At 44.3% G+C, this 27774-nt stretch overlaps 1 protein-coding gene across 2 annotated transcripts in view; it reads left to right on the top strand.

Moving 5' to 3' along the window:
- Positions 1-8552: 8552 nt before the first annotated feature.
- UCK2 (uridine-cytidine kinase 2) overlaps positions 8553-27774 on the top strand; it is a 70838-nt gene continuing 51616 nt past the window's right edge. The window contains exon 1 of one of the 2 annotated variants that reach the window (XM_075616804.1): positions 8553-8730. In XM_075616804.1, coding sequence (XP_075472919.1) covers positions 8557-8730 — 174 coding nt within the window. In that variant the 5' untranslated portion in view covers positions 8553-8556. Of the gene's footprint in view, positions 8731-24224; positions 24420-27774 lie in introns of those variants that run through there. The other variant, XM_075616805.1, reaches the window with a different exon arrangement.

Raw genomic sequence — 27774 nt, 5'->3', positions numbered from 1 at the left:
CCAACTGCTGTGTAGATTAAATGTAGCAACAAGAAAGGTACTACGATCATGCTACAACAGTATCAAAATCAAAAGGCTACTGTGTTACTCGCGTCATCGTCATGGCGTAGTAAACGTACAGTTAAGATAACTCCAAATAGGGTTATATTAAGCCCAGAATGGCGGTTTAGTAAAGTGTGTGGAGATCAAACCTGCGAAATAGCAATTTGCGGATAAACCAGCACTCAACGGTGCCTCTCACCCTCATCCCTGCATGTATGCGTCATGACGTCAGCCTGGTCCCGCCTCCCACCTGACGTACGTTTCATGGAGGCGCTTTGTCGAAGGTGGTCGTCACTACAGATTTGCTATGAACTACCTATTGCTGCCCAAAGTGCATTTTTTACATTTAATTTAGGAGGCGATAACTTGATACGGACTAGATCCGTGCCTCAGAGCCAATTCAACACACTTTGTGGGCTCTTATGCACTTTATTTATTAGGATCTATCATATTAATGTTTATTTAGCAATTAGGCAACTATTCAGTTATTTGCTGTGATCCTTGATTCAGTATTCTAGGGGCCTTTATACTTGCTGTGCACCTTGGTAATATTGACTGTGTTATTTGACACATTATTTTCGGACCACTCTATGCTATTTGTGGTTTTTGTAGGAACGTCCACATATCATTCATTTACGAATATCTAAATGGTCAGTCTCATGCTACCTGTTTAGAATGTACCACAGTTCCCAAAATGGAGGCTAAGCTCGTCCGTTGTCTTCTAAATGTCTCTCAGAGTAAGAATCTTCTCCCGCAGCTCCTCCACTCTCCGGTGATCACCCTGGCCAACAGTCATCCACAAATTATAAAAAAGTTGGAGCGCAGAGAGAAAAAAAGGCATTAAACAAACATTCACTTTATTTGGTACACTGTGCATATATAACTTACAATCAGTATAGCTGCATAAGCGATGGGGTTCCCACGCCCGTCCATCACTGCCCCTGCCCAGACTTGCTGTCTCCTGCTGCGGATCACCACAGTGCTCCGACACCCGGAAGCGGAAGTCTGCCCAATGCTGGGTAATGGGCGGGCTCTCTCGCGAGATTGCTCTCAGGAAATGATGACGTATGCGGGAAACGAACCGGACCCCTCTAGCGTGCAGGTATCACACTCCAAAAACGAGTGTGTACCATAGAATCTATGCAACCCCTCAACGCGTTTCGCGCACACTTGCGCTTCGTCAGGAGGTAATGGGACATGTCAGGGGGCTGCCTTATATAGGCCACCACCCCCCTAATTGTCCTTAACACAAAAAACATGTGCATACTTGTTACAGAAAGATTCCTAATGATACTGTGACTAAACACATACATAAACATTGCAAAAACATTACAAAACATGAGGATCATATACATTGTGTGCTTAACCCTATAAATTACATCCTAAAAATCTCTAAAATGTTATTAAGAATCATAAAAAAGGTAATATAAAAGGGGGGAGATTTGATTACTTACAATACAGTTATTTACCTACACATACTATTTAAAAACCTATTCTAGAATTGCTAGTCTGCTAAAACCCTATTATAGTCAATCATCTAGCTTACAATTTTAACTGATAAACTCATATATATCTATATATATATATACATAGATCTTCTCTTACAACTTACGATTATCTCTTTCAAATTTAAATTAATTAAACCCAAAATAAATTCATAAAATTAATAACTCTTAAGAATAACAATTAATTTACCCCTAATTTATATCAATACATAAACCTATGCATACTTATGAGACTATCTTATTAATAACGTATATACATATAGAAAAAACGTACATTATTATAATATCCCATTTATAACTAATTATCTATTTTTCATAATTTAATTACCTAACGTGGGTTAGACTCACATATCTATCTAAGGAAGGGGTTAAGTTCTATCATATCATTTAATCCACCGGGTATTTTGCTTCTTAGTGTATATATCCAATACTGTTCTCTTTGAAGTAACTTTAATTCTCTATTACCCTTCCTAATATCCCTTTGTACAATCTCTAAACCTCTAAAACGTAGACTTTCTGTTACCCCATTATGATATTCCAAAAAATATAGTGCTAAATTATGTACTTTTTTACCCTGTTCTACATGGCGTTTGGCATTTTTAATACCATTAACATGTTCGCCAATTCACACTTTTAGGGGCCTAATAGTCTTCCCCACATAACATTTATTGCATGGGCAATTGATGACATAAACTATAAAATTTGTTTGACATAAAATTAAATATTTTATTACATGTTGTAGCCCTGTCTGCTGATCTACACATCACACATTTGCCACATCTAAAATTACCCATCGGTTTGGTTAAAAAAATGAGTTTTCCTATCAACTAAAATCTTAGATCCCTTTAAAAAAAAGAACAGGGTAAAAAAGTACATAATTTAGCACTACATTTTTTGGAATATCATAATGGGGTAACAGAAGGTCTACGTTTTAGAGGTTTAGAGATTGTACAAAGGGATATTAGGAAGGGTAATAGAGAATTAAAGTTACTTCATAGAGAACAGTATTGGATATATACACTAAGAAGTAAAATACCCGGTGGATTAAATGAAATGATAGAACTTAACCCCTTCCTTACATAGATATGTGATTCTAACCCAATTTAGGTAATTAAATTAAGAAAAATAGATAATTAGTTATAAATGGGATATTATAATAATGTACGGCTTTTTCTATATGTATATACATTATTAATAAGATAGTCTCATAAGTATGCATAGGTTTATGTTTTGATATAAATTAGGGGTAAATTAATTGTTATTCTTAAGTGTTATTAATGTTATGAATTTATTTTGGGTTTAATTAATTTAAATTTGAAAGAGATAATCGTAAGTTGTAAGAGAAGATCTATGTATATATATATAGATATATATGAGTTTATCAGTTAAAATTGTAAGCTAGATGATTGACTATAATAGGGTTTTAGCAGACTAGCAATTCTAGAATAGGTTTTTAAATAGTATGTGTAGGTAAATAACTGTATTGTAAGTAATCAAATCTCCCCCCTTTTATATTACCTTTTTTATGATTCTTAATAACATTTTAGAGATTTTTAGGATGTAATTTATAGGGTTAAGCACACAATGTATATGATCCTCATGTTTTGTAATGTTTTTGCAATGTTTATGTATGTGTTTAGTCACAGTATCATTAGGAATCTTTCTGTAACAAGTATGCTCATGTTTTTTGTGTTAAGGACAATTAGGGGGGTGGTGGCCTATATAAGGCAGCCCCCTGACATGTCCCATTACCTCCTGACGAAGCGCAAGTGTGCGCGAAACGCGTTGAGGGGTTACATAGATTCTATGGTACACACTCGTTTTTGGAGTGTGATACCTGCACGCTAGAGGGGTCCGGTTCGTTTCCCGCATACGTCATCATTTCCTGAGAGCAATCTCGCGAGAGAGCTCGCCCATTACCCAGCATTGGGCAGACTTCCGCTTCCGGGTGTCGGAGCACCGTGGTGATCCGCAGCAGGAGACAGCAAGTCTGGGCAGGGGCAGTGACGGACGGGCGTGGGAACCTCATCGCTTATGCATCTATACTGATTGTAAGTTATATATGCACAGTGTACCAAATAAAGTGAATGTTTGTTTAATGCCTTTTTTTCCTCTCTGCGCTCCAACTTTTTTATTACCTGTTTAGAATGTACAGGTTTTTAATCATTTTCTAGTGCTGGACCTAGGGGTCCTCCTATATCAATTGTGAGCTATTTCATTACTATTAAGTAATCGCTTGTTATGGATTTCCCCTCTGTTTCAGTTTTTGTATAGAGCACTTTGGTTTGTTTTATATGTTAGGTCACCCATGTGAGTAATTTATTGCCACATTATTTACTTTATTTTAATATCCATTTATTTTAATTCATTGTTAATAAAGTATTACTTATTAATTTATTCATCATATCATACACTACAATGAGTGCTTTCAAGAGGATGTTCTTGTCTCTTACTTTAGAGAAAATATATGTTATGGGCGTATGTAAAAGTTGCAGACAAGATTAAAATGTGAGGCAGCTGGAGTCTTTAAAGAACTTGGCCTGGTGGCGGATTTGAGAGTCTCTAGTAGGTTGTCCCAGACATGATGAGCATGGTGACATGGTCTCCCGTAAGTTACAATACTCCATTCCTAATATTTTTTTTAACTGCTCGAAATTTAAATATTGCCTATTTGGCAAAAAAAAAAAAATCTAATCAGTTTAGTTCCAATTTCAAGTTAAAGATTTTATTAATTGTCAGAGTATGAAACAGATATATCTGATTGAGAAAAATAAAATGAATAAAGAGAATCAGTGAACGTATGAATAATATATTCAAAAGGGGATAGTTTGTCCAATCACTTTAAAAAGGTACACCAACAAATCCCCAAGGGACTCAAGTTTATGGGGATTGATAATTGATATAATCACATTTTAGAAGAGGCGATATTGTAAGAACTTTATCACAAAGAGAAACTTATTGGATCCATAGTCTTAAAACCTTAGCCCCTTTAGGACTCAATATCGATTAGACTTCGTTGTTTCTTATAAATGTATGAAAAATTCAAATATACAATGTAAATTCAGGGATAACAGCTGCCCATTGGAAAGGTCTCTATGTGTAGACTAGAGTCTTTCCATATTATTATTATTATTTTTTTTTTTAATGGTGCATTGATATGTTGATCCTGTTCTGGAGTGTTTATTTTTCTGCGCTCTCCATGTGTTGTTTGTGAGACTGTGTTCAATGCTCCTTTCCCTCCACTTGATGAGAGACACAGGCATTGAACTTGTTTCCCTCAACAAAGGGTTGCTACATTTGGGGCAAGAACCACATGAACCTCTTTGAGAGTTGTAATATCTTGGGATATCCAAGGCCGTATGGAAATGTTATGATAAATCCCAAGTAAAGTGAGTGTGGCTTTTTAATTTTCAAGGGTACATTGTTGGTGTTTCTGTAATGATGTATGTCATTTGTTTCTAAGAGGTCCAATACAATGTTTTTGTTTTACTGTGATTTGAGGCAACGACCCAATAAAATCAACAAACAAACTGTGTCTATTCTGGCTAAGGAGAAAATTAACATTTAAATTATACAAAAGCCAATGATATATTTGTGGACAATGGGAGATTTAGGAATCTTTTTATATAACGATAAACATGTTAATTTTGTATTATACATTCATGGGTTTATACATTAAGGGAGGTGTCTGGATAATCTCAGATCACTTTAAAACACATAAAATGAATTTAGAGATTTCATCAAATTATTTGTCCAAATGTATGATATTATTGTCAGTGGAGCCGTATATTAGATGTTATTGTTATAATGTTATTTTAATTTCTTTTATAATTAAAAAGAATCAAAATTGTATTGTGTTACAGGGGGAACCACTCCAGTAATTATTAAACTAATAAAACATATTTTTTAAATATTTTTGATAATATATTTTTTGTATTGTAGATGCTTGATTTAAGTTATACATATGCTTTATATTTTTTGTATTTGAATATGCATGTTGTCTACATAATTACAGTGGTAGTATTTCCCTCTGACTTATTTAATTATTAAAGTGTACCTGATAGATTTTACATGTTACAAATTGAGAGATAGGCAGAGGTGAAAGTAGATTTTTATTCTTACAGGAACTACAGTACTCCCCGCCCCCCTCCCCCCACCTTGTCGGCAACCTTGCGAGCCTCCCTCCCCTCTTCCTTCACAACTCCTTGCTCCCACCATCCTCTATTCCCTACTTCTCTCCATGTTTCCCCTCCCCCCCCCCTTCGGTGGTCTTAAGCTTTCCCACTCTTTTCCTCTCTCTCTCCCCCCTTCACTCTTCCTGTCCCCCACCTGCCCCTCTCCTCACACTCTCCCCCCTCTCCGCTATCACTCAATGATCCCCATTTCACTCAATCCTGCTCTCTCAATCCCCCCTCCACACTCATTCCCACCTCCCTGTCTCACTGCGTCTCTCTCTGTGCCTCCCTCCCTCCGTTTCCCTGCATCTCCCTGCGTCTCTCTCCACGCCTCCCTCCATTTCCCTGCGTCTCTCTCCACACACCTCTCCATTTCCATGCATCTCCCTGCGTCTCTCTCCGCGCCTCCCTCCGTTTCCCTGCGTCTCTCTACGCACCTCTCTCCCTCCGTTTCCCTGCATCCCTCCATTTACCTGCTACCCAGCGTCTCCGCGTATCTCCCCTTCCACAGAGCTTTCTCCGGTCAGTGACATAGGATGCCCTAATATGAGCATATCCATATATAGCCCCTATAATTCATACCGGTACTTATTGTTTTACCGGTACTGCATACCGGACCGGACCACATTCACCACTGAAGATAGGATAGGGCTACAAAAAGGCTGGTGGGAGACCAGGAACTTATCCCTTGATGAAGCGTTGCAGACTGCGAAATGCATAGGGTTTAACGGGCGAGCGAGTTGGACGTGCAAAGGGGATGAACGGCAGTGGTCATGAGGAAACAAGAAGTGACATCAGATGCCATAGGCGGAGCTCACACCAGGCACCTATTGTAAGGAATACACGCTTGGCTTTGATTATTGCTTTTGCAGACTTCTGCAGTTGCAAAAGCTTCCTCTGGCAATCAATGGCACATGTGCTGCCTCTCATTGCAGCTTCTGCTCTGTGCTCCATCATTGGAGGAATACTCACACACCCTCCTCCTGTGATTGGATCTCCGCCCTTTATATCCTGGGCTTTGGCACTGAACCAGTGCCGAGCATAAAATCCTACCTTGTACGTTACTGTCTCTGCCACAAACCACTCAGGCCTCTCTCCTAGTGTTCTAACCTCTCTAGTTCCTGAGTATCCAGAGGCCTGTTCCTGTCTCCTGTGCTGAAGAGTTGTAAAGCCAGCACTGGTACCTGCAGCATTCTCTCCTAGCAGTGGTTACCCTTAATTTCCTTAGGCCTGCTGCTAATCTCCATGCAGTGGCCTGCCTTGGACTTCTGTGCTGAAGCGTTGGTTTCCCGACGCTGCCCCGCGGTGTACTTCGACCAGCCTGCTGTCTCCCCTGCTGAGACCGGCATCATGGGCCGAGGCCGCTCCTCGCGCAGAGGCCGTTCACGCTCCTAAGCTTAAGCGGGGAACTCCTGACTACCTGTTGCCGAACTCCTGCTTGAATAACGACGATCCTGCCTTCTCCAATCCTGACCCTGCTACGTACGACTACGAACTGCGCACTCCGGATCAGTCTGCGCGGACTAAGGTCAGTGATTATATAACCCCACCTCAGCCCCGCGGTCTGGTCCCGGTTTGTGGCGAGCACCGGCGTAACACCTATGAAGTTTCCTGCAAACATCAACGTGTCAATTCCTCCCCGTTTCTATGCTTTTTTGAAGTAAATTTGAGAGTGTTTTTAATCTCATGAAACACACATAAAAAAAATAATTATAACATTACACTATTGGTGTTTCTCTTTTTCCCCCTTTTGTTTCATTTCTGTCCAAACATGATTAAGGAGAATATGGAAGTATCATCTGGGATTATATTCAAAGCTACAGTCACAGCTATACATATGCCTAATTCAGGGGGGCGCAAACTTTTCCCTGCGCCCCCCTGCCGGTGGTCCCCTCACCTCTGCGCTCACCTCCGCTCCGGCGTCGGCGTCATGACGTCACATGACCTTGCATGGCGTCATTTGACGCCGCGTTGCCATGGCGACTCGTGTGAGAAGCCGCCGGAGCCAAGCAAGGTAAGTAAGGTTTACAGAGGCCCTGCAGCTCCCCCGGCACTTAATTTAAGTGCTTTCGCGAAGGGCGCAGGGCCTCTGTAAACCCCGCGCCCCCCCCCCCCCGCAGGCAGTCTCACGCCCTCCCTGGGGGTCGCGCCCCCCCAGTTTGCGCACCGCTGGCCTAATTTATAGACACTCTATATGAGTGTTTCCTTTTTTTTAGAACGGAATACACTCTATATATTTTTCCCTGTTTGCTGATACATTTTCCCTGAAAATCTTCCAAAAGCGTCTATTATTCTTGTGACAGGGCCTTTCCCCGGTTTAAAAAGGCAGCACATCTAGAGCCTGTCTGTGGCTCATGAGTGCAGCAAGGAGCTGGTTAATTGTTGCCAGAGTCAATTAGCCAGTCTCCATCTGGCTCATCAAACAGGTATAAAGGTGTGCTGCACACTCTGCATGAGGTTCTCTAGCACAGAGGGACTGTGCTGCCAGAGAGAGATCCCAGGGAACCAGACCCTCTATTCCAGGGTGCAGCGGACCCTGGAATTCGCCAGAGGGGGGCCCTCTCACGAACATCAAACCAGAGACGGATGTAAAGAGCCCTTGCTTACAGATACCTCTTTGGACTTTGGGGTCAGAGGTTGGTAAGAGGGCTAGCCCCCCAGCCCTGTAGATAGGGACTGGGAAGTGTGAGTTAGCCCTTAGAAAGGGATAGGCTGTTTTTGTTTTGCATGCTGACATGAAGCTGTAATGTTTAAAGCCGTGGGCTAAATAAAAGCCAATGTTATTTTCCCTAACGTATGTCTCCGTGGTTATACCTTTGCACAGGTCTCCTATAATGCTGTATATTGAATTAGCACTGATGGCTGGTAGGTCCTACAAGAGTAGGACAGGCAGGGAATGGGACATTTGGCCACGACCAACTGACTGCCGGCGTTCAGCCGCAGATGGACCCTCTGCCACAGCCGATCCGCCGCTGAACACTGAGCTGCCTCCCGCTTCTAACAAAAAGGTACGTTTTAGTGGTTAGGGTAAGGGGTTAACTTTAGAGGTTTTAGGGGAAGAGGCTTATGATTTTTTGGGTATGGGGTAGCATTAGTGTTAGGGTTTAACATTAGGGGGTTTTACGCTAAGGGTTAAGGTTAGGAACTTAGCTTAGCGGTATACACACACATACACACACATACATATATGTAAAGTCAGTGTAGTGTAACGCGTAGCTCACTACAAACGAAGCCCGACCGCGGTGCTGAGGTAGGGAATTGAGAAACGCCAACCCACATCCACGCGGGCGCGTCTAGGATGTAGATTGGTCGTGCAAGCCGGATCAGGATTAGAAAGTGCAGAGTAGTCGTATATACTTGCCAGGTCTGGATTGGAGAATAGCGGATCGTTGGGGTACTTTGCCAAGTTTAGGATTGTAGAAGAGCGGATCGTCTGAGTACTTTGCCAAGGTCAGGAGCGGAGAGAAGCGGAGTCCAAGAAACTAGCTGGGTTCAGGCAATAAAGGGTTAATCAGGCAGACAAGGCAAAACAAGGTATCAGGAAAAGAATGCAGCAAGGCACGGCGTCACACTGACTATGCTCAGCAAAGGTAAGCTGGAAGTGCAGGGTATATATAGGAGGAGGCTCCAATAGCAAGCAGGGGTGGAACCAGGAAGTGAATAGTCATAGGCTACTGGTACACACAGGTGCGTCCAATGATGAAGCCGATCAGGTAGGAGGTTGCTTGCAGCCTGCACATGTCACAGGGTTCAGAGGGCGGGACTTGGAGTGTGTGATACTCCCACGCCGGTTCCTTGAGACATCAGAGCGGGGGCGGAGCCTGGAACACGCGTCACTGCCATGCTGGTGTTGTTTACCAACAGAGCGGGGACAGAGCCTACCGCGCGCATCAGCGGGGAGACTAGACGAGAGCCCACGACGTACAGCCAGGTGAGGGACGCTGGAACGGCGAATCCTCACAGTACCCCACCCTCTAGGAGCGATCTCCGGGCGACTCCATGAAGGCTTATCAGGAAATTTGGAATGGAAGTTACGGATCATCCTGGAAGCATGAACATGATGACTAGGAACCCAGGATCTTTCCTCTAGGCCGTAACCCTTCCAGTGTACCAAATACTGTAATGAGCCTCTTGAGAACTTTGAGTCCAGAATGGATTGTATTTCATACTCAGGTTGGCCTTGTATCATATGAGACGAAGTGGGAGGCGAATGAACCAAGTGAGTATTCTGGACCACTGGTTTAAGCAACGAGAAGTGAAAAACGGATGGGATCCGCATAGAAGGAGGTAACGCGAGACGATACGCCACGGGATTAATCCTTTCTGAGATAGAAAAAGGACCGAGAAATCTAGGTGCAAACTTCATAGACGGTACCTTCAGCCTTATGTTCTTGGATGAGAGCCAAACCTTGTCGCCAATCTTGAATTCCTGAGCAGGTCTACGGTTGCGATCAGCCTGGGTCTTCTGCCTATTGGTAGCAGACTTGATGTTTGCCTGAACCTTTTTCCAAAGATCTTGCAATGCTTTAATCCTGTCGTCTGCCACGGAAACCCCCGATGAAGATACAGAGAGAGGGAGTGTAGAAGGATGGAACCCGTAGTTTACAAAAAATGGGGATTCCAGAGTAGATCCACTTTGTGCGTTGTTATGGGCGAATTCTGCCCAGGGCAAAAGTTCAGACCAGTCATCTTGGGAATCTGAAACAAAACATCTTATGTATTGCTCTAGGGACTGATTGGTACTTTCAGTCTGACCATTCGTCTGTGGGTGGTACCCGGAGGAGAAATGTAGAGAAATGCCTAGTTGTAGGCAAAAAGAATGCAAAAAGCGAGGCACAAACTGAGAACCCCTATCAGACACGATAACCAGGGGTACTCCGTGAAGTCAAAAGATCTCTCTGATGAATACATCGGACAGTTTGGAAGAATTGGGAAGACCTTTGAGAGGTATAAAGTGGGACTGCTTAGAAAATCGATCCACGACCACCAGGATCGTATTCATGCCCTTGGATACCGGTAAATCCACAATGAAATCCATGGACTGGTGTGTCCATGGTCGGTTGGGAACAGGAAGGGGCTGGAGAAGTCCTGAAGGAAGATTCCTGGGAGTCTTAGTCCTGACACAAGTTGGGCACGCGGCTACAAAGTCCTTGACATCTTTCTGAATCTCGGGCCACCAAAAAGTTCTGGAAATCAGATCTAAAGTTCTCCTGGTACCTGGGTGACCAGCAGCTCTGGAGGAGTGGCTCCATTGGAGAACTTTCCTGCGGTGCGTAGGAGAAGTATACAGAAGACCCTCTGGAATATTGAGGTCTGCAGGGGTGTGATCTTGTTCTCATACAATATCTTTGAGAACATTGAAGGTGGTTGCAGAAAGAATCCACTTAGCAGGGAGAATAGGCCTTTGTTGGTCCTCGGATTTATCGTCCGAAGAGAATTGTCGGGAAAGGGCGTCAGCCTTGACATTTTTTGTTCCAGGCAGATATGATATTATGAAATTGAATCTTGAAAAGAATAATGACCATCTGGCTTGACGGGCTCCAAGACGACGTGCGCCTTCGATGTATAACAGATTTTTATGATCTGTTAAGATAGTTATGGGATTCTCAGTGCCCTCCAGAAAATGTCTCCATTCTTCTAATGCTAATTTCACAGCCAGGAGTTCCCGATTCCCGATATCGTAATTGCACTCAGCAGAAGAATTTTTTTTGGAGAAAAATGCACAGGGATGCAATCTGGATTGAGGATTCTTCCTCTGGGAAAGGACAGCACTAACACCGACGTCTGATGCATCTACTTCTAATGTGAAAGGCAGTTTAGGATCCGGATGAGTAAGGATAGGTGCGGAGACAAATGCACTCTTAAGACGAGAGACGGATTGAATGGCCATGGGAGGCCAAGAAGTAAGGTCAGCTTCTTTCTTGGTCAAGGCAGTAATAGGAGCTACCAATGAAGAAAAGTTCTGGATAAATCTACGATAATAGTTCGAAAATCCGAGGAACCGTTGAATGGCTTTGAGAGTGGTGGGTTGAGGCCAATCCAGTACCGCTTTGACCTTAGCAGGATCCATAGTAAGTCCAGTGTTGGAGATAATGTATCCAAGGAAAATGGTGGAGGCTTGGTGAAATTGACACTTCTCAAGTTTGGCGAAGAGTCTGTTTTCTCGTAGGCGAAGAACTACCTGCTTTACATGGGACACGTTCTTGTTTGGATTTGGAGAAAATCAGAATGTCATCTAAATAAATGATCACAAAAAAGTTGAGAAGGTCCCGAAAGATTTCGTTGACAAAATCCTGAAACACAGCTGGGGCATTACATAGACCAAATGGCATGACTAAGTACTCGTAATGTCAATCTTTGGTGTTAAAAGCAGTTTTCCACTCATCACCCTGGCGTATCCTGATGAGGTTGTAGGCTCCACGTAGATCCAACTTAGAGAAGATATTGGCGCCATGTAGGCGATCGAAGAGCTCAGATATAAGAAGAAGAGGGTAACGATTCTTAATAGTGATTTTATTGAGACCCCAGTAGTCGATACAAGGGCGTAAAGAACCGTCTTTTTTCTGCACGAAAAAGAAACCGGCACCTGCAGGAGAAGTAGAGTTACGTATGAAACCTTTCTGGAGATTCTCAGTAATATACTCTCGCATGGCCTTGGTCTCAGGCATGGACAAAGGGTAGGAAGCCCCTCTGGGTGGAGAAGAACCCGGGAGTAGTTCAATGTGGCAATCGTATGGACCATGTGGGGGTAGTACCTCAGACTTAACTTTATCGAAGACGTCGCTGAACTCTGCATACTCCTCAGGCAAAAGTACCCTTTCCTTTGCCTAGGCCGGGGTAGTACCACAAATGCTACTGGATTTAATGATACAGTTCTTGGTACAAAAAGAGCTCCATTGAATGGGATCCTTATTTAGCCAATCCACCCGAGGATTATGAATCTGTAACCAGGGAAGGCCAAGGATTACTGCTACGGAAGGCGTATGAATCACATTAAATTGGATGTCCTCCAGGTGATCAGTACCTGTCTTGAGATGAAGTACCTGGGTCTCCAGTAAAATAAAGGCTGGCTGAAGCGGTCTTCCATCAATGCCCTCAAGTCCAATAGGTTTCTTCCTAGGTATGAGGGGGATATTGTGACATTCAGCAAAGCCTTGATCTAAAAAGTTGCCCCCAGAGCCGGAATCGAGAAAGGCCTGGGTGGAAACACGAAACCCATTCCCAGAGAGAGTGATGGGAAGAAGGATTCTAGAAGGGTTATCAACAGAAATAGGAGAGAGAGAAATGGTTCCCAGTGAGACTCCCCTAATTCTCATGGAAATTTCGCGTTTTCCTGGCTTATTGGTACAAGAGCAGGCCAGGTGTCCAGGTTGTCCGCAATATAGACACAGACCCGCATTCAGGTGATGTTGTTTCTCTAATTTGGAGAGACTCGTACCTCCCAGTTGCATGGGTTCAGAAGTATCCATTGAAGGAAATTCCGTCATGCTCACCTGGACCGGAGTGATTCTGGATGAGGATGATCTGCGGTGTACTCTCTCTGCTTTCCTTTCCTGAAGACGGTGGTCCACTCTGATGCAGATGGCGATAAGGTTCTCCAGATCCGTGGGACAGTCGAAAGTCGCCAATTCGTCCTTTAGGGTTTCAGAGAGGCCCCGCCAGAAGGCAGCAGACAAAGATTCTTTATTCCAATCCGTCTCTGCGGCCACAGTTCTAAACACAAGTGTATATTTTGCCACAGGACGATTACCTTGGGATATATAGAAAAGGGTAGAAGCAGCAGATACCTTGCAACCAGGCGTGTCGAACACCCTACGGAACTCCCCGGTAAAGGCTCCGATGTCCTGAGTGAGATCAGACCTTCGTTCCCAGATAGGAGAAGCCCAGGCAAGTGCGTCATATGTGAGGAGAGAAATAATGTACGCCACCTTGACGCGTGGAGAGGTGAAGCGGGAGGAATTTATCTAAAATTGAATGAAACATTGATTCAAGAACCCCCGACATTCTTGGGGGCCCCCTCCATAACGGTTGGGCGTAGGTAACCGGGGTTCGTGGAAGGAATGAGGAACGGACATAACTTCCCCAGGAGTGGCAGGACTAGGAACAGGCCAGGATTCATGTACAGAGAGAGCGAGAGTTTTAAAATTCTCCTGGATAGTTTGCATATGATGGTCATAAGATGCAAGTCTTTCCTCAATGCTAGACAAAGCGTTGGCGTGCGTGCTCAGGACTCTTCCTACCTCAGCGGGGTCGAAGTTTGTGTGGCTGAGCATACTGTAACACGTAGCTCACTACAAACGAAGCGCGACCGCAGTGCTGAGGTGGGGAATTGAGAAACGCCAACCCACAGCCACGCAGGCGCGTCTAGGATGTAGATTGGTCGTGCAAGCCGGATCAGGATTAGAGAGTGTAGAGTAGTCGTATATACTTGCCAGGTCAGGATTGGAGAATAGCGGATCGTTGGGATACTTTGCCAAGGTCAGGATTGTAGAAGAGCGGATTGTCGGGGTACTTTGCCAAGGTCAGGATTGTAGAAGAGCGGATCGTCTGAGTACTTTGCCAAGGTCACGAGCGGAGAGAAACGGAGTCCAAGAAACTAGCTGGGTTCAGGCAACAAAGGGTTAATCAGGCAGACAAGGCAAAACAAGGTATCAGGAAAAGAATGCAGCAAGGCACGGCGTCACACTGACTATGCTCAGCAAAGGTAAGCTGGAAGTGCAGGGTATATATAGGAGGAGGCTCCAATAGCAAGCAGGGGTGGAACCAGGAAGTGAATAGTCATAGGCTGCTGGTACACACAGGTGGGTCCAATGATGCAGCTTATCAGGTAGGAGGTTGCTTGCAGCCTGCACATGTTACAGGGTTCAGAGGGCGGGACTTGGAGTGTGTGATACTCCCACGCCGGTTCCTTGAGACATCAGAGCGGGGACGGAGCCTGGAACGCGCGTCACTGCCATGCTGGTGTTGTTTACCAACAGAGCAGGGACGGAGCCTACCGCGCGCATCAGCGGGGAGACTAGACGAGCGCCCACGACGTACAGCCAGGTGAGGGACGCCGGAACGGCGAATCCTCACATGTAGTAACACACTCCAAAAAGTAGAAACCAAAGTGGCACGGAAGGAAAGTATAGTATAGGAAGTAGATGTCCAGCACACTTTTTGACAAAGGGCCCAATGGGGACCGACACGCCGATCACCTAATAAATTCACATTTAGAAAAATACTACGTGTGCTGGACTTGGACTACTTTGTTTATATATATATGTGAGTGTGTATGTATGTATATATATATATAATTTTATTTTTTTTTAAGTTATGGCGGGTGAAAAAGGCAACAAAAAACCTCCACTGTTAGCATATAGCCAATAAAGAATATCACTTGTGAGCACAGTCACAGGTCTGCAACCCTACCTTTCACCATTATCATCTAGCATACAGTGCTTCCACTGCAGCAAGGGATTCTGGGAAACAACATGCAAATGAGCACACAATGTGTCACCTTTTGCCTGAAAAATTATTTACATATATATGTGTGTATGTATATATATATATATATGTGTGTGTGTGTGTGTGGTTATAAATTTTTTACTTGTGAGCATGTCTTAGACAGGTCTGCAACCCTGCTTTTCGCCATTATCATCTAGCATACAGTGTCCAATGCAGCAAGGGATTCTGGGAAATGACATGCAACTGAGCACACAGTGCCACCTTTTGTCTCGTGTCCACATTACATGGAGAACCCTTAAGCCAATGCATGCTGCTTTAAACACAGCTTGGGATGAGATGCAAAGCCAATAAACCCACTCAGAGAGAGAATGTTTCGACCTTGTGAGTCTCATCAGGGTGGGGTTGGTTGTACTGTGTGTATATATACAGTTAGGTCCGTAAATAATTGGACACTGAAACAATTTTCATAATTTTGGCTCTGTACGCCACCACAATGGATTTGAAATTAAACAACCGAGATGCAATAGAAGTGCAGACTTTCAGCTTTAATTCAAGGGGTTGAACAAAAATATTGTATGAAACGTTTAGGAATGCAACCATGTTCATACACAGTCCCCGTATTTCAGGGGCTCAAATGTAATTGGACAAATTAATGCAATCATAAATAAAATGTTAATTTTTAATACTTTGTCGAGAATCCTTTGCAGGCAATGACTGCTTGAAGTCTGGAATGCATGGACATCACCAAACGCTGGGTTTCCTCCTTTGAGATGCTTTGCCAGGCCTTTACTGCAGCTGTCTTCAGTTATTTGTTCGTGGGTCTTTCTGCCTTAAGTTTTGTCTTCAGCAAGTGAAATGCATGCTCGATCAGGTTGAGATCAGGTGATTGACTCGGCCATTGCAGAATATTCCACTTCTTTGCCTTAAAAAAACTCCTGGGTTGCTTTCGCAGTATGTTTTTGGTCATTGTCCATCTGTAAAGTTAAGCGCCGTCCTATCAACTTCGATGAATTTGGCTGAATCTGATCAGACAATATATCCCTATACACTTGAGAATTCATCTGGCTGCTTCTGTATTCTGTCACATAATCAATAAAGACTAGTGACCCAGTGCCATTGTAAGCCATGCATGCCCATGCCATCACACTGCCTACAACGTGTTTTACAGATGATGTGGTATGCTTCGGATAATGAGCCGTTCCAAGCCTTCTCCATACTTTTTTCTTCCCATCATTCTGGTACAGGTTGATCTTGGTTTCATATGTCCAAAGAATGCTGTTCCAGAACTTGGCTGGCTTTTTTAGATATTGTTTGGCAAAGTCTAATCTGGCCTTTCTATTCTTTAGACTTATGAATGGTTTACACCTTGTGGTGTGAACCCTCTGTATTTGCTCTTGTGAAGTCTTCTCTTTATGGTAGACTTGGATAATGATATGCCCACCTCCTGGAGAGTGTTCTTCACTTGGCTGGATGTTGTGAAGGTGTTTTTCTTTACCATGGAAAGGATCCTACGATCATCCACCACTGTTTTCTTCCGGGGACGTTCAGGCTTTTTTGTGTTGCAGAGCTCACCAGTGCGTTCTTTTTTTCTCAGAATGTATCAAACTGTTGATTTGGCCACTCCTAATGTTCCTGCTATCTCTCTGATGGATTTTCTTTTTTTTTGCAGCCTAAGGATGCCGTGTTTCACTTGCATTGAGAGCTCCTTTGACCGCATGTTGTGGGTTCACAGCAACAGCTTCTAAATGCGAATGCCACACCTGGAATCAACTCTAGACCTTTTACCTGCTTAATTGATGATGAAATAACCAAGGAATAGCCCACACCTGTCCATGAAACAGCTTTTGAGTCAATTGTCCAATTACTTTTGGTCCCTTGAAAAAGAGGGGGCTACATATTAAAGAGATCTAATTCCTAAACCCTTCCTCCAATTTGGATGTGAATACCCTCAAATTAAAGCCGATAGACTGCACTTGAAGCCCATATTCATTATTTAACTGTAACTTGAATTTTATTTGGTACACAGCCGAAATAACAAAACTTGTATCAGTGTCCAATTATTTCCGGACCTAACTGCACCACCTTGAGACAGGTCCCACTGGGGGACCGAAACGTCGGTTTTTGTGTCTTCTATCAAATATAGAAAATGTATGATTTACTTACCTGCGTGCTGTCCCTTGATGTCGTGTTTCGTATGGTCTGTTATTGCTTTATGGGATAAGCACCAAAACTTATTTACTTGCAAATGGTGTGCCAGCTGTGCTTTGGATTCTCTCTCTCTATATATATATATATGTGAGTGAAAAGAGAAAAAAAGTAACCCGTATGGGAGCACTCAGGTATGCAATTTATATATTTGTTTATTTATTTGACACAGTGCAAAAAGGGATGAATAAACAGTACATGATTAAAAACACTTAAAAAAGAGGCATGTACCCCTGTCACGGGTGTTACCCTTAAACACTGATGAACAGCACTAGGGAACGACACACATTGTCAACCCTAAACATGAATAGGATAGTGACTCAAAAAACACTAGGGTAAGTCAAAGTGAATCACAATTGGTTATTGGGTTCAAAGGCACCTATACAACGCTAAGGATAATGCACACTACACACCAAAAACTAGACTGGTCGAAGTATAAATGACAGTCTCAAAGCATCACACATCTGCATGAGCATACAGTAATATAACCAATACCTACAGCGCAAATCATGTGTAGGAAAGGTGGTGAGATGGAATGAAATCCCTAGATGTGTAGAACAATGAAGTTAGTGAATAGCATATATAGGAAAATACCTAATGAACGCCTATTGTATAACCTTGTGTTTGTTATCAGTGTCCCTAATGAAAAAATTAAAAGTCACAGTCCAGAAAAATAGTTTGCATGAGTGCTGGGTAGCATAGTTACGTGAGCCATGGGTCAGGGGTCCTGCCTAGCACCCCCACTCCGACGCGTTTCGTCCAGAGACTTTGACTAGGAGTGGTGAGGGAACTAAAGCTGAATACTGTTTATGTAGGGTTGTTTTTCGCGCCAAAAACGGATGAGGGCGACAGCAGCTGCAGGTGCTTAAATGAATTACTGCTAATGTGCCGTGTCTGCGAGTCAGTCTGGCACGCATGATGTCAGCTCGAGTAATATGCGCATGCGCGGCTTGTAGGTACTAAGTCCTACATGTATATCTAATGCGCATGTGCAGAATGTGGCGTCCCAATATTTACGCCTAATATAATGATATACAAAGCGTCACGACACTCTATTAGTGCGTGTCAGCTTGGACCGCACACCGCGCATGCGCGCTGAGTGTGTCAGTTGATCCATGCGATCCTGCACGGTGGCGCTCACAAAAATGACTGTAGTGGCAGTGATGATTGCCCATTATCACATGTATACAGGGTATTGAGGGGATTGATGTGATTAATGTCCACTAATAGTAAAAAGAGCAGCAAGCATAATTCAAAACTAATCTAAGGAGTGCCACAGAGAAAGGCCCATGTATGGGAGCTGCAACAGCGCTCCCTAATGGAGCGGAGGCATATTGAGTGCATATTGTTATATCACAATGAGCTGTATACCCTCAGTATTTGGGCCAGATAACATAACACATCCAACATTGTGCAATACAAAAGAGAAATGAAAAACATGTACAACATGTATCAATGTAGTCAAAATATGACAGAGTCCAGTGAATAGTAATTAAATCCATGGTATCCAACTTTTTATCCCTATTATTCCAGGGATGTGCCAAGTGTGTTTAGTCCAGGTATGTCCAAAATTGAAATGTATTGGCATCCACGGTTACGGTGAACACATGGAGGTAAATTCCTTCCACATGATTACTGATGACTTATAATGTCTCTCTGTTGTATTAGTCCGTGGATGTTATCCATTGTTCTGTAGTGTATGGATCATGTAGAGACTTTTTTACACAGGCATGGAAAATTGGGACGATGTATTCCAAATTCCATGGTTGATATGGCTTTTGGTCAGGAAAATCTCTAACTTGAGCCTCTCAATAGCATGCAGTATCTAAAAGATTAGACTAAATACATGCAGTAAGTGCACTCATCAAATTGAATGTAGATTATTTACCCATAGACAGACAAAGTTAGAGCAGTTGTGTGTTACAGGAACATGGCATAGCCAATATAGTCATTCAGACCTTTCGGAATCATTGAGATGATTTGTGTAATCCACCTGGTCTCTTTTTTTAGGAGAGCTTTTTCCAGGTCGCCTCCACGTATGCCGAGGGAGACTTTGTCAAGCGCAAAGGCCCTTAGTAACGTGGTGTCCGCCGCATGTTTGTTCAAAAAATGCCTGGCGACACTTGTAATTTTTTTAAAGCTATCAAGGTCCCTTTGCGCATATATATATATATATATATGTAACCCATACTCCCCCCCCTTTCCCCCCAGACACAGATGCGCTATATCTAGGGTGTGTGAGGGCTGGCTACACGTGCTTGAGTGGGGCGTACCTGTAGGTAACAGGAGGGCCTGAGCTTCCCGCGATGTTGTTGGGGACACAGGACCAGGCTTCTGGGGTAGCTGCCTCATTCTTTAGTGGTGGTGCAGCGCCTCCATCCTCTATACCTTCCCAGGGATATGGGGTAGGACCCGTATAGAAGAAATGACACTGGTCCCAGGGTGGATGCTCCAGAATCACACAACAGTCTCTGGTAAAATCAGCAATGTCTCTCTTTATTGTCTCTAGCTCGCACACAGCAGCCTTGGCAGCGCACAGCAGCAACAACAGCAGCAACAACAGAAGCACACAAGGAAATCCCAAGGTGTACAGCCTTTCTCCTCTCCTCTCCTTTCCTCCAAGAGGTACTCCGACAGGATGGTCTGTGAGGGGCCTCAATACCTCAGTGCCCACCTCAGAGGATACCCTCTGGGTGGGGGTAGATCCTCCCCATCACCCCCTCATCAGGGTGAGGGGCATTGGTCCACCGGAGCTCTGCTCACTCTCCAACTATCATAGGCCAGAGTTCTCTTTCTCTCTCTCCTGCTCCCAGGACAGAGGACAGAGGACAGAGCTCGACCTACTCCTCTCCTCCAACTCCCAGGACAGAAAAAGAACCACTGTCACTCACAGGAACTGGCTGTTAAATAGAGTCAGCCCCACCCCTCATGATGTCAGCAGGACCTCCCCTCTGTCTCTTGCCGGCAGCAGAGTCAGGGGCCTGCATCTATCACTCAGGGCAGGGCGTGAAGGAGGAAAACCCATGATTACTACTGGCGCCTGCCCTTAACAGGACTTACCACAGTAGGAGAAAGATATATATAGCCCGTGCTGTTCACAGGGGGCTACATATATATAAATAATTTCCCCAGAAAATCAGCTGACTTTTAGGCAGCTCATTGACATATAATTTTCAGTGTTGGACTTTATAATATAGATGTGCATACAATATTGATAGTAATCACTTTTCACTTGTTACAGTATAACTAGTGCTTGTTCACTAATCACTACCATATATATATATATTAATTTTTGTATTTCTTTTTTGCACTGGAATTTTCGATTTGAAAATAATATGTTTGTACAAAGGTCCCACAGTTCTCACAAAGTAAACATATGTCACACATGTCATTTTAATATATAATAATAAACACACTAAAAATAATGCCTGTTAAAAATTAAACACAGGAAAAGTTTTTTTTCCTAAAAATTATTTGAAACGGCTTAATACGTTAAGAAAACAGTAATTAATAAAGACTCGGTTTCCCCTAAAAGGAATCACCTTCCAATTAATCCATATAATGTATTACCAAGAAATATAGGGAAAACATCAATCCTCAAATAAATGATATATAAGAAATGAGGACACCAATTCAGAAAAATGCAAAAAGTGTATTCAATAATATTACAAACATAGCATAATTAAGTATGAAATGTGAATATATAACTACACAAATACATGTATTCAAAAAACTTAAATAGGCTGACATACTCGCTCAGAGACTGGACGTTTCGGACGACCGCATACGTAATTTCCTACACCGACGTCATTAACCATACAGACACCATAACTCTCACGGAAACACATTTTAATCACTGGAAAAATAAGAGCATGGGAAAATAGCTACACCACACATACCACTATCTTCTTGAGAAAGTATATTCCGCAGTCTGTATTTCCCAGTGCTATTATTTAATACACAGACAGTGGCGGATTTCAAAATCTGCCGCCCATAGGCACTTACCTTGGTGCTGCACTGGCCGCCTCCTCCTACAGCACCGCCCTCCTCTTTCTTCAGTGTTGCGGCGTCAAATGACGCTGTGACGTCACATTGCAACCCGCATGCACGAACGGCAAGCGCCATCACGCATGCGCAAACACAATCTCCCATAGCGCTTGCGCAAATGGCAAGTGTCCATCGCGCATGTGCGAAAGGCAATTTGGCGGCCGCTCATGCGAGCCGCTTGTGCGCATGCTCAATCGGCGCTTGCCAGCCGCTTGTGCGCATGCGCGATTTGTGCTTTCCGGCCATGAATGCGCATGAGCGGACGGCGATCGTGCATGTGCAGCCAGCAAGCGCTGAAAAAATCGGGACTTTTTAAAAAAAAAGTCAGGATCCGGGACAAAGTCCAAAAAAAAGAGACTGTCCTGGTTAAAACGGGACATATTGCCACCCTACCCACGCTCTCCCCGGCAATCAGTGGAGAAGTGGAGAAGACCTCTGAATTTGGGAAAGGAAAAAGGGAAATCTGGCGCCCCAACATTTCACGCCCTAGGCCCGGGCCTAGTGGGAAATCCGCCACTGTACATACAGAGGTATCTGTGACATTGCATCCATTGTCACAAACACAGCAAGGGTCTATATATCGTCAATTTCGGCTCAAAACCTGCGGTATCTTCATCCTCCCATCTACAGTATGTAGCAAAATACTTTGCTCTCATTTTGTCCTGTCTGGCCCAGCCTGCACATTGGGGAGTGTCAATAGGAGGAGTTGGGTGGGGAGTTACATGGTGCACAGATTATAATGAGATGAATCACATTCTGCGTCTCTGTGCACCATTCTTTTCCCCCTTTTATTTACCAAAAGAAATCGGCCATATCTTAAGCGGCGCAAGTCTGAAATTCTACATCAGTTCTAAGGCTTCGTCCAGGGTAACGCAGACCGTGTGGACACATCCGCATGCTGAGCGAACAGACTGACTTAAGGCAGTGTTCGTGTACATGGTGCGGGCGCGTGCGTGCGGAGGCAGGATTTCTGATTTCTAAGCGCGACAGGGCTGTCACGTGAGCGGTTCGCCCAATGAGGGCGAACCAGCTCTGTGACGCGCCTAGGCACGCACCTAGACACACCCCCAACGGCTCATCCACTAGGGCCAGGGAAAGCACCCGCTTTCCCACAGACTCCACCTGCCTCCGCACGGGCGAAGGCACCATGTGCGTGCATACAGCCTTCGTCCGTGTGGAGGCGTACGCGTGCGTGACGTCACCCGTGTGAAGCGTTTTCAGGACATGGTAGTCGTGCCATCGGGGGGCGTCTGTGAAGGCATGGAGCTGATTCGCCCTCATTGGGCGAATCGCTCACGTGACCTGCCAGTCGCGCCGAGAAATCAGTTTCAACTGATTCCTCGCGCAACGTGTGCCCCCTCCTGCTGTTGCCCGAGCGGTCTATGGGCACGATCAATGCCTTAAGGCAGCGCTGCGCAAACTTTTTCAGCTGCAGCTCCCTTCCTGGGAGCCGCAGCGTTCGCGCCCCCCCCTCCCCCGAAGGCACGGCTTCAAATGACGTTGCGGGTCACATCACGTGACATTTGACACACGTTGCCATGGCGACACGTGACGACACATGACCCTGCGGCGTCATTTGACGCCGCTTTGCCATGGCAACATGTCGCCGTAGACCCGCTGCCAGTAGGTAAGTGAGGTTACAGAGGCCTCGCGCCTCTCCCGGCATTAAATTAAATGCCTGGGGGAAGAGCGTGGGGCCTCTGTAACAGCCCGCGCCCCCCCTGCACATTCTCCCGCCCCACAGTTTGCGCACCGCTGCCTTAAGGCAATGTGATCGCGCCGCGCACGCACGCATCCGCGCGGTTTTCGGCAGCATGGACAACGCCTAAGACGCAGAAGCAGTGCATCAAAGCACACTTTTCTACATTAATACATAGACCTCTATGACTATAGGGCACAGGTTATTACACCCGCTGATAACGCAGAATATTGCGTTATAACACAGAATATCACTGATTTTCTATAGGATTCAATAGCAGTGATATATCACACGAGCCGATGCAATAACCTTTGCTACATCTGTATAAGGCCAAGTTCAGGGTGGCTGCTACAGACGCGAGCGTCCGTGCGCGCCTCCCCTGTGTGCTCCTGCAGCCCAGCGATCTGTGTTCAGGCTGCAGGAGTCGGGTCGCGGCGTTTGGGGGCATGGCGGGGGCGGATCGAACGTGTCACGGAGCTGGTTCGCTGAACCAGCAAACGTGACGCGACTGCAGCCCCAAATATCATTTCTGGTTGTAGCAGCAAAATGTAGCAGCGTCCACGCTGCACTTTGCCGCCGGTGATTTTCAGTTTGAAAACTCCCACCGAACAACCTGAAATTGCGACGGACGTGCGCGCGTAACAGCCACCCTGAACACGGCCTAAGAGTAAGATATATCTGACACTCCTTTTTTTTAGAGACCCTGGGCACACATATATTAAAGAGGAAAACTGCTGCAGTACACTGCTTAGAAACAAAGAATAAAATACAGCTGTACCCTCCATTGCTGTGCACCTGGCAGTCTGATTTGGCAATACAAATGGCATCAGAAATCAGTAGGAGTATAATTATGTATGTTGGCATCTCTGGGAAGAGAAGGGTCTGAGAGAGGCATGAACTTGTCCCCCACCCTTTACAGCAGCAGCCTGGCACTGTGCCTACCAAACACCACCATGCCTACACAAGCTAAACGGCGACTGGGGGGGGGGGGGGGGGGGGGAGGTTTGGGAGAGAAGTGACGGGGTCTCGCTAGATCCAGCCCCCACCGATGCTTCAAATAAGAGATCAGGGCATCATCATTAAGAGGTGGAGCAGCAGACACAGCCGTACTAATAGCAGGCGTGAATCAGACAGCAGCACAGAGACTAGAGGGAAAGGGGAGGAGGGATTGAGCTGAGATCAGACATAAAAGAACGGGAAAGCATGGCTGGGGACAGCGAGCAGACACTGCCCCACCACCCCCCGCAGAATGGGCAGCCTTTCCTGATCGGGGTCAGCGGAGGCACCGCCAGTGGCAAAGTGAGTGGGACTTGCGAAACTTTAGCGGGGATCTTTATTAGGAAGCAACGTGCTTATTGGAGACTGTCTGCTTGATCACATGGAGAGGAGTTTTGTGAATGGGGTATGTCGGCAGAGCTCAGGAAATCCAGTTAGGGGGGTGGGGGTGGGGGAGGGGGTGGAGTGCCGATCAATGGGTCAGTGTTGAGGGAGGGGGGAAAGCGCTATGTTGCAGAAGGGCATCCGTTTAGCAGGGTCTTTTCTCGGATCTCCGCCTCCCAATGTGAATCTGAGCCGGAGATGACCGCGTGGCTCTCTTCCTCCCCCCCCCCCCCTCACCACCAGGCTCACATGTGTCCGGGTCGGTGGAACGCATGCTCTCCATGCTGTAGCCATCATTATAGTGGGTGAACTTAGTCAACGTTCTATGGAACAGTGGGGGGAGAACCTCAACGTTCCATGGAACATTGGGGGACAACCTTAACATTCTATGAAGCAGTAGGAGAAGAACGTCACTATTCTATGTGCCCCAGTAATCTGTAATGCGAAGATGAAGTGAAACCCCAGCATATCATTGCCACCGATCGTTTCTCCTTTTGCTAAAGTGTTCTACATGGTGTATCCGGTATTGTTGGAAGGATGCAGTTAACCCTTTGAGCAAGGTCTGAAACTGTCTCGTCCAGCTGCTTGCTTGGCCTAATCCAACTGTAAAGTGGGGGAGGAAGGGAGAGGCATGTGTGTTTTAATAAACCGCAGCCATGGTAATACATCTGTGCCCGAATTCCATATGCTTTCCTATTGCTATAAGGGCAACGTGGTGCATTTCCTTTTACATACAGCATGTGGTTATAATCATAAAACCATGTGCATGAATATACCAGTCCCAGGAAAGCAGATCACGTCTCTGTCATAGTAATATTATGTTTTGAATGTAATTCTTTCCTGATTCTCTGCCTCACTCCTGCCTGATGTTAATAATTGCATTGGATGCCTCCACGGAAGGAAGCTGGTGGGAAACCGTACTGCATAATACACCCTAAAAGAGGCCCACTGCTCACAAGAGGTTATTAGAGACAGCTTCGAGAGATCTATTATGAGTCACGAATGTTGATTCTTCTACCTTTCGGTAACTGAATTCATTTTTATATTCAAGGAGAGTTCAACGCGAAGATGAAATCTAAACTTGATTTTTTTTTGTCCCCATTGTTTGACAATACCTAATTATATTCAGCTGTTCAGAGTGGCATTTGTCACCGTCCATTCCACTCTATTTACTTGCTTTAAAAAAAATAAAAATTGGCAGTTAAAATAAAAACATATAAAAAATACAACCTGCCATTAAAACACCAGATTTTTGTTAATGAACACGCACAGCTGCTTGCATATTCGTTTAAATGGCTGAAGTGGGAATTTACACTGATGATGCTGCAGACACGAAAAATTAGGTCAAGTCTGTTGTGAGTATCTTCCCATTGCTCATTGAGTCCCTGCTCCTCCCTCCTTTTCTAACTGCACCGTGCAGACAAAGAACAGATGTGATTGAAGCAGGTGCTTATTAACCTCTTAACGACTGAATCACTGAGATGCTGAAACATCTCTCCCTCCATCATATATTGGATTTATAATCAAATGACACTGTTGGCTGAGGGGTCTTGTATTTGCACATAATCGGATATTGACATTTTTGTTTTAGCTGCTCAAGATATATTGGTTTCTCTGGCATTATATGAGCCTTTTCCTACTAAATCACCAATTCATACACCATACTACATTATAACATAGATGTTTTGATCCAAGGCTTAATATTAAAATAAATAAATAAAATAAAAAAATGTAAATGAGACATTTTGAGAAATTGGGTAAAAAGACAAGTTGACTATATATAATTTTTTTTTTTCTGAATAGGTGTCTGAGTAAATTTTAGCAAGTATTGGTAATGTTAGCGAATGTTTTGCCCATTGCAGAAAAATAAATAAAACGAACTCTTGCCATTTTAAACTACTGTCGGTGAGTACATTTACTGACTGCACTTCTTTAACAAGGCTGTGCGGAAAACTGTATAATACTGCAGGCATACTGAAAGCTTATAGGGGGTTCCTTTTTAAAATGGATAAAAAGCAAATGAGCGCAGTGTCCCCTTTTGCATGTCATTTCCCAGAAATCCCGGCTACAGTTGAAGCACTGTATGTTAAGGCCGCACTTAGTGACGTCGCCCGAAAACAAATGCATTGTCGCCGCGGCGTGCGCTTATAGTAAGCGCGACGTGGTGACGCAATTTTTTGTAGTCGTAATTATTTGATTTTTCGGGGGCTGTCGCCTCATGACAGCCCCTGAACCAATCAGGAGCCTGGTCGCCCGCAACGCAAAGCGAAATAAAACTTTCGCTGACGGTGATGTCACGCGTCGCCGGCACTATAGGCGCAGCCTAAGAGATTATGGGGAAAAGCAGGATTGCAGACCTGTCTGACGTGGATGTGCCCACATGTGATCTTTTAATTTGTTGTACCATTTTAAAGATATTCATCCCAAACATTTAAGTTCTAAAAGTAGCGCAGTAGAATCTCGCTTTTGTCTATATTAGGCATGTCTTTAAATATATATGTATCCCTGAGCATTTTTTTTTCTTTAGGTACTACCTATGAGACAATTGTAAAGTTGCAAGGTCCAGTTTGTATGAAGGAAAAGTTTAATTGGGTCTCATTAAACTCCCTTGTACAGTTGCAATATCATGCCATAACACCATGACTTCACTGATGTGGCACACCCAAGTCCACAGCCGCAAACTGTTATGAGCAGGAGCTTGAACATTTTATTACAGTGTCATCAAACCTCATGTGGGCTTTCGTGCTGTAGCTCTTACTTAATGGCTTTTATAACTTCAAGTGCCTACTTGATTTGTATTTTTTAAGCAATTCAATAATTAACGGTTGGATATTATTATTAACTTTAGTTCACATAGCACTTTTCTCCCAATGGGATTCAAAGTGTTTCACAATTTACAGTCTAGTAGGCAGCATGGTCCATAGGATTGATGCAATGCTTGCCCAGATGAGCTTACAATCTGTTTTTGGTGCCTGGGGCACAGGGAGAAAGTGACTTGCCCAAGGTCACAAGGAACTGACACCTGGATTTGAACCTGTTCTGTACATTGATGACTGTCTTGGTGGTGACCTCCCAGAAAAGCAATGAGTACCGCTGTGTAGGACTACTCAGAATAATGGGGAGGAGTAGTTGAGCCTTGGTTTAGATTGATGTTGAATACTCAAGCTTGTTGATTGAATTCTTGCCTCAGCCGTTTACGCTCCATGTGGTTTTATGCAAATCACTTGTCAGGAAATACTTTGAGATGTAGATATCGATGCACCTTGTGACGGAA

The sequence above is a fragment of the Ascaphus truei genome, chromosome 10 (genome assembly GCF_040206685.1).
Source record: "Ascaphus truei isolate aAscTru1 chromosome 10, aAscTru1.hap1, whole genome shotgun sequence".
NCBI classification, from domain to species: Eukaryota; Metazoa; Chordata; class Amphibia; order Anura; family Ascaphidae; genus Ascaphus; species Ascaphus truei.
Note: the sequence above shows the minus strand (reverse complement) of the source record. Positions and strands in the feature narration are given on the sequence as shown.